General features: G+C 44.5%; 1 protein-coding gene across 6 annotated transcripts in view; it reads right to left on the reverse strand.

The window, feature by feature from the left end:
* The window catches only part of Ca-beta (Calcium channel protein beta subunit), a 64,397-nt gene extending 51,955 nt beyond the window's left edge, over positions 1 to 12,442 (reverse strand). For 2 of the 6 annotated variants that reach the window (XM_026819420.1, XM_026819419.1), the window contains exon 1: positions 12,131 to 12,442. In XM_026819420.1, the coding sequence (XP_026675221.1) occupies positions 12,131 to 12,385 (255 nt within the window). In that variant the 5' untranslated portion in view covers positions 12,386 to 12,442. The remainder of the gene's footprint in view (positions 1 to 12,130) is intronic. The other 4 variants (XM_026819423.1, XM_026819422.1, XM_026819421.1 and 1 more) reach the window with 3 other exon arrangements.

Raw genomic sequence — 12,442 nt, forward strand, 5'->3', positions numbered from 1 at the left:
AATCGCATCTTGAACAACTGCCGTACACCTAGGATTATCGTGGGGTCCCATCCGGACTGACCGCATTCTCACCCACGTGACGTCAGCATCGAAAGAGATCCTCCTTGCTCCTTACCGCGGTCGGATAGCTCGTAGGTAGAGGAAGCTCATGAATTTGCGCCTGGCTACATGTCGGCCGGGCGACGTTAAAAATTCTTGGTGTTCGTTTATAGCCGGCTAATTAGATTTTTATCTTCATTAACCGCCCGCTCGGCGAATCCAGTCCGGTGATTCGTTCCTCCGTCGTTCGCGGTTCACGCGTCTCGCCATCATCACAGGTTTGTACCCGATGTCTCGCAATTAATTCGCATCGATTACTAACCGGGCAGGTAGCAATTTTAATTTATTCTCGTCGGCTGCGGGCGCGATTAATAAAAAAATTTCTCATCCGGAGCTTCTTTTTCTTCGACTACCGACGGAAGGGGAAATGTTCAAGTTCAAAGGAAAATAATTGCGTACGGACTGGACAACAAATTCCGTTTTGTAGAAGTGTGCTAGACCTCAAAGAGGGGAAAAGGAGAGTGACGTTAATTCGAAGTGGTGGACGGCGCAGAAGGGGACAGGTGCGTCGAGTTGTTAAGTTATTCATGAATTCGTTTAATTGGTTTCTGCGCGTTGCCAGGCAATCTCGTTTTCTAGCTTGGCCCAATAATCAACGTGAATTCATAGAAAACCATACTAGTAACGAGGGCTATAAATTCTTTATTCGCTTGAATATTCCGTTCCCCTTTCCTTCCTCGGACCTGCTCGCGTCTGTGACCTCAAATATCCCGCTGTTTTATACGCGCTAAACTAACACAGTTGCAGAAGACCCTGCCAATACGTTCCATGATTCCGACCAAGACCGATATTATTTATAATGACGAGCGCAGTAACCTTTTAAATCACGAAATGCCTCGCAACGAGCGTCTCTCCTTACCTTGCTCGATTCACGATTTCCTGATACTCGGTTAATCCGAGACGTGAGCGATCTAACGCGGCGGAATTTAAACGTTTAACGACGCTTTAAGTTTCTCGATCGTCGGGAATCGTGACTCGTTAAGAGGGAAGAGAAGAAGATCGGTTGGAACGAGTACACGCAGAGGCAATAAAGATGCTGTGAGAATTTATAGAATCATTCTTCTTAGCTCGCGCAGGATGGCTCCCGCGCCAATGAGCGCACGTTACATAATCCGCGAACCTAGAGGCGTACAGTAAATTACAGTTTTATAAGCACTGGTGCTGTGAATCTAATTAAAGTACCTGAAGATGGAGCATCCAATCTGAATAGTTTTCGTCTTATTTTATGTTCACGAATTGGCAGTAACTAGGCTAAGAAGAAAAGATGTGGTCAAAGAGAATGGAAAGTTGAAGCTAGCCAGGATAATCGATACGCAGACTTCTTCGTGGTGAAATTCGGATGTTTGACGTTTGGCTGAATTCCACAAGGTCCAGAATTGTTGATTTTCCGAATGAGCTGAAGTGGAAGGAGCTTGCAATCAGTACCCGGCTTGAAAAGCTCGCTTCTTCTTTATCCTTCTTTGCCTGATTAAGCTCGTTAGATATGGTTGACCCATAAATCATGAACTAGTTCGAATTATTATATCTTCTTGATCTAACAGATAGTTAAGTTTCTTCCAACGAAGATTATGTTTTAAGCATTTCTAAAATTTAAGAAAACTAGTTCTGATTCTAACAAGGAAGGAGAGGGACTTTAATTAATAACCCTTCAGTGCCAATCCTAAAACGAATAAGAGGCATTTTTTTACACGAGTTCACCTTCCGTCTGACAGCGCGCAACTCGAGCGTTCTGCACGGGTTCCTAGAAGTTCCTAGAAAGTTATGTCGCGGATCCCGAGCGAGCTTAACGACCCTCTGGAATTCTTATTGCCGCAATGAAAGCCGCTTAGCCTCTCTTGGACTCTCTCCCGATCCTAGGCGATCGAAATACCGCGACGGACGGGACAGGAATCGCTTCTTTTTGCCGCGGCGCGCGGATTCCGTTCCGAAGTCGCGGTTTCTGGGAATAGGGTGGCCAGGAATGCGGAGGAAAAGGACGAGACGCTGCTCCATATTTATCGTACCGCGTCGTCAAAGGCCGCCACTAACGCAAAACCCGACTTAGAGGGCTGCAACCGGTGCACAAGAAACAAATCAGCCTTATTAATTAATTTAACTGGCCTAAATGACCCAAAGAACCGACGATACCGTCGCGGCGCGGACCACTATAAACGCGTGTGAACTAGGAATACAAATGTGTCGAGGGAAACATACATTTTAGATGATACTGAAATGCAGTACGTTTTTATATGGGCTTACTCGACATTTGATTTGAATTGTCAATTGCGAATACATTTTAAGCATTAATTCAATCGACGATATAATTATTAAGTCAATTAGAAATTTAAATTGTGCATCAATTGGATTAAAATTGTTGAATGCAATTACTAATCGGAAAAAACAGAGGATTGAAATAGAGTTCATTTCATAAATGTTTTTTTTTTTTTTTATATAATGTACGAAACAAGAATCCTGCAACTAGCACGCCATTTTTTATGATTGAAACGAAGAATTTTCTTTCCACCTTATAGCTCGATTTCTTAGATGAAGGTCCTCAAAGAAGGACCTCGGTCAAATTTTTGACACAATCTTCTCGGACAAGGGAGGAGACCTATTTTCCAGTTCGAAGGCCTCCTAGTCTCAAGTTCGTAATCGAGGTAGCCCTTGCCGTACACTACTGGCGCACTAATGGTGCGTCTAAAGTAAGGCAACCAACGGGAACAAAATGAATTTCGAAGGCGGAAAAGAGATGGGGGAGAGAGAGTGGACGTGTCCTGAGAGAGAAAAGGCGACAGGGAAAGAGTAGTCCCGGGGCTGGGCATGGCTTACGACCGCTTCTTGCTAGAAACGCATGAATAATGCAACAATTGGCCGGAGCGAGGACGATCCTTTGTTTTCGTAGGCCCTTCGTTACCAGCCGCCAAATTGCTCGCGAGGCTAACCCGCCTCGTCTGCTAGTCACCGACCAATTTCGTGCACAGACAGAGCGTGTACACCTCGACTCCCGCCTCCCTTCTTTTCGCGAAATTCGCTCCTCACGACAGTGGAACGATTAATAATTACGGTCGAAGCATCCTCGTCAAACTGCAGCTGCGTTTCACGTGGACAGAACGCACGTACGGCGGACGTGTACACACGTGAACGGCTAATCTGTTCCACGAAATGAATTAGATTAGCGAAACCCGTCTGAGAATCTAGGAACATCTATCCGCACAATAATACTCGTTACGGGATAATAGCATTCACGGATTCAACGCATACGTTCTTGCTTTCCAGTTTGTGACTCGGAATTATAATTTAAATTTTTATTTCTTTTTAGACGACAAGCAAAAAATATACTCTGCGTTGGACACGAATAATGAACAGATCAGAAAAAGAAATGAAAGCATTTTACGTTATTTGACATACTTAATAATTTTCATTGATCTGATTAATTTTAAGACTCAGGCGTTATGTATGGTGGATTCACTGCTATTACTTATAGTCTATTATAGGATTCTATAAAATCGATAGGCTTCGGACAAGTAACGAAGAGACTGAGGGATGAAAACTAGGATCTGTCAGAATTATCTTAATGAAGTGTCACTAATGTTCACCTTTTGCGTTTCTCTTTTCTCAGGGAAAGATCCCTTCGAAGATCTTTTATCCTCAGAGACGTCAGGTAGTCGGGACTCCTTGTGTTCCCGGACCCGCGAGTAGAGAGGAAGAGGAGGACGAAGATTTTCAATGATAAAGTGCCTGTGGAATCTCAAAATAAAGTACAGAAATACTTTTCCAAAAGGTACAAAGAGGTTCTTCAATTCTCGTCGAAATACCAATTCGAAGTCAGCGAAACTGGTGAGGACTACACGTGGAGGATTGAATAACTTAAATCTTCTAGTTGGAAAAAAAATTAGACAGTCTCTTTACATACGCAATTACTATAATAAGTAATAAATTTCTTTTTTGCGAAAATTAGCCTAATGTACAATATTTGTCAATGAAAGAACTGTGCTATTAATGAATTATGAAATTAGGGAAGAAGCATCAGATATTTATTAGCTAACAATAAAAACTTACTGATAAATATACATAATCATAGTCGTAGTCGCAGGTCTAACAATTGTAAGCAACATTACAGAATTCATCCCTATCCAGCGTATCTATGTAATTAGTCGAGTTCATTCTGCCAGAGATTTTGATACATGTCATCTCCGAATCCGAGGAAAGGATCCGACTAAGAATATCGCTAATGAAAGGACGATCGGGGTTCTTCGTGAGAAAATGTCTTCGCAGGTAGAGGAGATAGTTCTCGCGCGTACGAATATTTTTAGCACGACTACGTTGCGTCTATGAGCGGTAACCACACGTTGAAAATCGACGTCCAAGCGGGTGGAATCGAAAAACGCCCCCTCATCCATCCTGAATCCTCTCCCTCTTTCCCTCACCATCTGTCCCTTTCTTCTGTGCGCGCATCGATGTTCGGCAAAAGATCCTGGGTGCCTTAGTATTGGTAAAAACTTGGGTGATGCTGGTACCTGTTTCGATTTACCTGAGAAAGGACTCTCCAGGAGAGGAACAGAAAGAGAGACTTATTCGACGAACACTTCTTCCGAGCGTCGATGCTTAACGGATAGAAAGGGACGGAAAGTTAGCCCTCCCGATCCCCTGTCATTTGCTGGCGAGCTTCAACTCGTGAAGATCTCGGAGGCCTCGTCGTGTTCAGCTATGCATCTACGATTCTCCACCCACTCATACATGCGTAAATCTCGGCGTTTGCGCCGGTGTTGTACCACTGGCCGAAGAAACACTCACATAGCTAACCGGACTTGGCGTACCCTCCCCCGTCGTGCGTCTCTCACCCTACTTACCTTTATACCTTTATACCTGCCACGAACGAGCTTCGTGCACCGACGTGGAGATACACGCGTCATTAAATAATCCCTGGCCGACGCTCATCAGGATCTTTACGAGGCGAAATAATATTCGACCGACCGTCCGTTCTGCGCTGCGGATAGCTGTGCGATATTTTACGAAAGGACGCTTGGTCCTCATTCCTCCTACTCTCGAAGTTCCTCGCGTCCATCTCGATCGTCCATCTTCTTCTCTCGTCACAACTCCGAAACTTTTTCTTCGTTTCGCCTCCGTCATTTTTCTTTGCTCGTCTTTCACTCCTTCCCCAGTGGTCCTCTCCTCGTTTTCCGATTTGTTATTACGCACGAGACTCGTTCCGGCGTATCACGCAAGAAATCGCTTTTCACTTATGCACCGCTTATGAACACCCTCACCCGGAAACCCGATGGTCTCTAGACATTATTTCGAGATCTGGTCAGATCTCACTACGATGTAATTACCGGTTTTCAGTGGGAACCACTTCTCCGAGTTCTGATCGAGTTTATCGGAGAGCCGATAGAAGACAGACAAGCCAATTAATCATCTCGTTTTAATGATTCCGAGACTATTCTTTTTTTAAAGTTCCACGCGGATTGCGCTTTCAGACAGCTGTTACTGATATCCTGATACTCGTGGCAACACGTACGAACTGCAGAGGATAGAAGGAAAAAAGACATTGTGCTGAACTAATCTACCAATAACCCAGCGATGATTTATCGTCGAACACACGAGGGAAGCGAAAATTCAGTGAATCGTGACGATGAATTTATCACACGAGGTTTATCCTTTAGACGACCGAGCTTGAGAAATTCTAAATAATACGTCGCCGAATTAGAAAATGTTTTCATGCATGCAAATATTGAAAAAAAATAGCATTTTCATTGTTTCAGGGTACCCCATCTTTTTTATTTTAATTTGTTCTGTTCTCCAAGTTAATTGACGTCCTCACATGAGATCTTAAAAATTAAAATTTGAAATTAACAACGAAGAATCGGCACGCAAGACCAGACTCTTGATAATAATCCGAGCGACGCCTACAGTTATTTCCACGTCGAAACCTCGACATCGAAATTGCATTTGCACGGCAGTAACCGCGATGTCGCAGGTATTATTCCACGTTGAGCCAGATGCCATTGCTGGCGGACCGGAAACTCCAATTTCTGCTGTTGCGGCACCTGCCCTCCGATAATTATTCGAAGATCGCTCGGTTTGGTGCGACGCGGCGTTACCGGGTGTACCCAGGGTGTTAACTTCTATTACGTTCCCGAACTACGATTCCGAGCCATGGAGCATCGAGCCTGGAACATCGGCAGGCCATACTCTGCCCATAGAAATTCCGGGCTCGCGTGTTTCACGCGACTGCTTGTCTGCAAACAATGCTCGATCTTCGTGGATCTTTCCAATTAAACGGCTCTAGGGTCTCTCGTTTCGATCAGGTGCAAAGGTAGGGAAGGGTGCACGAAGGGTGAAGCTGCTCATGCTCGTTTTTCATGGCCCGAAGGGCACCGGTGAGGAAAGGGAAGTCATGAGGTTCCCGAGAAACATCTACGAACGAGCCATTCCCTGATCAACCTCATCCTGCTTCTTATTCTTTCCTTCGATCTTATTTCTTTCTGCCCTCGTTGGCGACACTCGTTGGCCCCGTTCCGAGAAGAATAATAATTCTGCAATTTCCGAGCCACGCGGCTCCGGAACGAAACTTCGCCCTCGTCTGGGTCTGCTCTCGTCCTTTTCTTTTATTTTCGTTCCTTGCCACTGATTCCGCGCAGGTGTACACGTCTCGAGCATAAGCAGCCCTTGACGTCGCGTCGCCGACGACGATTTGCGTTCATCCTTTTTGGAGCCGGCCGTGCCTGCCCGTTTCTACGCCTCACATTATCGGTTTCGAACAAGCCTCTGTGCGAAGGCGACAGACGAAACGGATCGAAGAAGAAGCACAGGACTTAGACCGCTGGCTTAGGAACGTGTTTAAGGAGCGGCGCGATGGAAGGAGGAAAGAAAGAGTGTAACTATGGCGTGCTGTAACAAAACACACTCTAGAAGCGGGCCGAAAGCCTGCCAGTCTAGGATAACAAAGACCCTGGGTCTTGCCTCGCGATCACGTCCCGAGGCACCAACTCGTATACTGCTCCTTCGCCTCCTCGCCTTTTTATCCTCCGCTCGTTCCTTTCTTTCCCTCCCACGTTCACGGCGCTTCTTATATTTTTCTCTTTGCCCCGGTCACGGTAGGTAAGACCGGGGAATTTGTCGCTGGATTTTTTATCGCGTCCATCTTGGGACGATCTCCAGTTCTGCGTTGCGTTATGAAACGGCCCGGTGCGAAAAAAATTTTCGGACAAAGCCGTAAGTATCTGTTCTTTAAAATGCAAGATCGTGATAAAACACAGAAAGCGGGAGACATCAAATGAACCCTTTACTCGCTACTACTTCAATCAGACTTTTGCCATTGTCTTAAGAAGTCGACGGCGGAGTATAAAGATTCGTGATCCGTCCGAAAAATGCCTTCGACCGCCTTTGAAATCGGGGAACAATATCCCGAGGAAAAAATGGCGGAGACGAAACGAGATCGAGGGCGAGACAAAGGAACGTTTAATTACCAAACGCGAAAGACGTTTCAGCCACGGGTGCATTATACGAATTCCTTCGGCCAAGAAAGAAGCGACCTGTTCACCGACGCGATGTATACGCACACTGCTAGTGGTCCATTAACAATAATTTCGACAGTGAATCGGACCTCCCTCCGTATTGGTCAAGGAAAAGGAGAGGAACAGAGATAGAGTGGGATCCGCTCATATGTCCGAAGGAAGAATCCTTTCTCGGCAAAAGGGAAACGCGAGAAAAAAGAAGGAAGGAAGGAAGGAAGGGAACACAACTGTGCAAACCCGTTTGGCCGTTAGCAGGCTTCGCCGCTCCGGCTCGCTGTGGCACAGGACGATCGCTTGCCGCGCTCACGGCTAAAAGTCTGAGCTGCTGCTCTTTTGCTCCTGTCGGCTTGTACACTGACCTATATTCGAGGGAACCGGGTCTGGAGACTCGAAGCGACCAGCCAACGGAGACCCACTACCCCGAACAAGTCCACGAATCAACGTGTACCCCTTCCGTACGTATGTACTCACATACAATGTATACGTAGCTATGTCTACACATAGAGAGGCGAAGAAACATCTTCTATCGATCGAAATTTAGCGAAATGCGCGGCCCACGTCCTGCAGAAGTGTACTTTTTCCGTGGAAGACGAATATCGAAGTACTTTCCAGCAAACGTGTCCATTACGTGCTCCATGGCGTCGAATGATGCAGTTAGATCGATGAAGTCTATTCGACTCGGGCCAGTCGAGCGACAGCTATTTATGCGCCCGGCGCTTCTGAATCTTTTAGCGTGTGACGCACTTCGGGGACTATCTGGCGCACGATAATCGATCCCCATCGTCGTCGGGGAGATGAGATCTGCTGATCGCTGAACTTCTGTACCGGAGACATCGAGGGCGTAGCCACCGCATCGCGCCGTTCAGGTGAACAGTGTCACGTTCCGAGGGCTTGAAACTCGCTGGAGCACCGAGGAGCTTTTTCATTTTCCAGCGAGAGCTGAAAAGGATCGTTTTTCCGCCGCCTTAACGGCTTCCAGTCTCGCGCGGGTTTAATGAAAAGCCGTGAGTTATGGGTACGTGCTTTTTAGACCGTAATGCGAGCGTGGAAAACTGTGGAAAACTCGTTCCCTACATTGACAGTCGTTCTCGACTTTAACATTTGTGATTCAACAAGTTATGTTAATAACTGCAACTGCCGAGCGACATACTTTTATGCTTCAATTGTTGTATATCCAGTCAACATCCAATTTTTATGCGGTGTTCTATATATAACTTATATCCATCAATGTATCTATCTATGACGTTGAAACGGGAGTCAATTATTCTACATCAGCTAGATATGATTTGTTATTCAGGTGATAATTTTCAAACGTGACTTTATGGCAAAATGAAACTATCCTTTCGATTTTTCTTATTACGCAACCTACGCTGCCCAAGGCGACAGAATCTATATCCGCGAATCTGGATTAAGCGAGGATCACTCTTATAATCTGAATTGAAACATCCCAGGCGAGACTTGATCGAATTCGCAATTTATAGTTCCTCGAGGTGACGTTCCTGCAGGAATGATCTTGGAAACGCGAACGTAAACACAATAAATCGTAATCGAACGTAAAAAAATGACCCAGTAATTGTGACATACGTATTCTGTCAGCGTTAACACGAAGTTATCAATAATTGAACGGAAAATACCACGAATGGATGAACCCACAGATCAATGACTTGCATATGAACTGCGCGTATTGAAACGTGCGTTTCATAAATATGCAAAGTTTCATTTGCATTCGGCGCACACCGTTGCACCTACGTGTAGGTACGCGTGTACAGTCAGCACAGCGGGCAACTGCGAAATTTTGGAATCAACTCGTCTACTCGATTACAAATCTCGCCGACCCTATTTTCCCAGCCGAATATTCCGCAGATGCGTGTATATACATATACACGTGCAAAATACCGCCCCGTTTCCATTACACGATTTTCACTTTCCATCGGGCATCGATTCGCTGTCGCGATGAACGATAATCAATCGCTTAAACTCCCATGCTGCTCCACTTTACGTCCGGACTTTGAAAAACGATAGATAATTGGCCGTACACACGCCAACAACAACCGGAAAGTCCCGATTAAGTTCGCGCGATTATCGGGCACGATAGTAATATAGTTGCATTTTAATACGCACCCGGTTATTTGCATGATTATACAGACGTGTATGCGATTATAAAGCGTGCGCCAGACTGGGCGCAAAAATCGAGATAAGTGAAGGTCTGACCGTGATAAATAGTCTGCTGACTGATACCGGAACGCACGTAAGGATGTCGATTGAAGATGCTACTGGCTGCATAATGAACAAGAGAGAAATATGTTATTTACCATTGTTCACAATTTTTGGAGAATTGTGACGGTCAATATTTGAATGTCTATGCTCAGTTTAAAAAGGCGTTTCGTAAGTGTCAATGCAATTTCTGAACGAATAGTATTTTTGAAAGAACCTGTTCGCAGTAATGAGCGTGTTTTTAACTGATTTACATATCGAATGGAGAGCAAACGAATAAATCAGACTACACAGTGTCTAAGCAAATATTTTCTTATACTATTGCCCGTAATTAGATTTGCATGTACGTACATTATTATGTAGTATGCAATATGTAGAATTATTTATACATTGCGTATTATTTAAAAATTTTTAGTAAAAAGCTGTGGAAGATTGAAAACTTCGAGTACGTTCTAATGGATGAAAAAACGTCGATAGATCCTATTAACCTTTCTCGTAATTAGGTATTAAAACAATTTTCCACAATAGCCTAGCCTATTCTATGTAAAACTCGTTTGGACTTGAATCATACAGATTGATTAAAAAGTTTCGCAATTCCTTTATTAAACGTAAACAAGTTTTCTTTAACTGTGACAACTTTCTTTTAAACAGGTAACGCTATTAAATTTTCCAGATCGTCCTTGGTAAACAAAATGCAGCCCAGTTTACTGTCTCGCGTATTCTGCATCGACAGAGAAAAATGTAAAGAGAAGAGACGTTAGGAAAAGAAGCGTTTCAAGAGGCTCGATTCCATTTTCTACCCCATCATCTCATGTCTGTCTCATTAGCACTTCTGACCCTCCTAAAAGAGAGGGGGAGAAAAGACAGAGACAGAGAGAGAGAGAAAGAAGCAGGATGCAGAGACTGCGTCGCGTTGTAGAGAAAGCCAACTCTGGATGAATGCAGCTGCAAATGAGAGGCACCAACGATGCTGCGGTAGTCGTCAGTGCTTAGCTATAGCAAGTCCCTCTATGAAAGATGCAGAAACGCTAAATGAAGAGCCTGGTCACCAGGATAGCGTAGATATCAGGGACTAGGAAACAGGTCGCGGTGGGCTTTGATCAGTCCAACCCGTTCATCTTTCATTTTCTTACATTCTAGGTGGCATTCATGATTCATTCCGGCGCGAACACAGCCGCCGAATCCTATATTGAGCGACCTTTTTTATTTCGGAGAACTAGTTTCCTGGAATTTTTCTTCCTCGCGTCGAAAATAGACTATGTTTTACACCTCGAAGCTGATCAGATTCAATTAATCTTTCTAACACAGTGCGGCGTGTTGCACAATTATGTATAGTCTGAAATTAGCAGTTATAGAGCATATCGGAAATAAGAATTTGATTTATCCAACGAAGACTGAAAGTAGATATTGCGAGAAGGTTCCACAAATGTGTAGCACAACGTTGCGCAATACTGGGTGAATGAAATATTAAAGAGAAATATTGCAGTCGAGCAGTTGCTCTCTCCGTTTCTGTATTTCGCCGCTCTCGTAAGTTTATGCAAAGTTTACGGATATTGCTTCTTGGAGTTTTACAACTGAAGTCATGTTGTGCAATATCCGTTAACATTGAATGTAAATAACATAAAGACACAAAAAATGTTGTCAGTTCCTTATAAATATAAGATATAAGTTTGAAAGACACGATCTCTATGTCTCATTTATAGAAATCATATTAGAATATCATATATTATAAAAAGGCACTTACACTTGCAATTGTTTTCATCTTAATATGTAAAAATATTTTCATCTTCTACGAGTTATGTTTCGAATTATGTATCTACCGCATAATATGAATCAAATTATTTGGTATGAAAAACTTATTCAATTTCTATTCCGAGGACGTCTAAAATTCAATACTCGTTCACTGAGAAGTGGTACCACAAGCCTTGACCTTGGTACAGCCAAGAACGCACTCCTTTTACATTCTACCTTGCATTCATAAGCCCCTTCAAGACTACTCCTGCGATAATGATACCTACTGCTTATCACCATCCAAAGGACAGTAATATCAAAACTCCGCGCCTTCCCTTCTGCGCAGTTTGAAGTAGTTTTTTTGTTCTCAGCTTCCCCGAATTCATCGCATCGACTGCATTCACTAATCTACCTTTACCGTACAGAAACTAACATTTAATCTAACTACACATCTGTGTAAATATATCGCTAATCCAGCCACTATTTACCAGTTCTTTATAGACGGTAACATAAGCGGAAACCAAAACGTTTTCAAATGAATATCGTGTGCTAGAATGCCAGCGACAGTAAAATGCAGAGAATAGACTCACCGGGATGTTGGTAAGTGCTGAGGTGGATGCAGCGGTAGGATGGTGATCGTAATCCAGGTAATCGTCCCGATGGTGTCTCCCGTGCCTGTCCGGCTCTTCCCTTAAATCCCTGTCGTCTCTTAGGTCCCGGTAATCCCTGTCCCGATAGTCCCTGATATCCCTGTCGCGCGGGTCCCGAAGGTCGCGGTGGTCGCGTGAATCTCGGAGGTCGCAACGGCTCACGTGGTCCCGTTCACCGCGAAGCTGCCTCGACATCGCCGTCGGCTCCTCCTCCTCCGAGTCGAGCAGCAGCTGCTCGACTCCGCCGCCACC

This window comes from Ceratina calcarata, unplaced genomic scaffold (assembly GCF_001652005.2).
Source record: "Ceratina calcarata isolate Rehan_Ccalc_2016 unplaced genomic scaffold, ASM165200v1 scaffold151.2, whole genome shotgun sequence".
Lineage (NCBI taxonomy): Eukaryota > Metazoa > Arthropoda > Insecta > Hymenoptera > Apidae > Ceratina > Ceratina calcarata.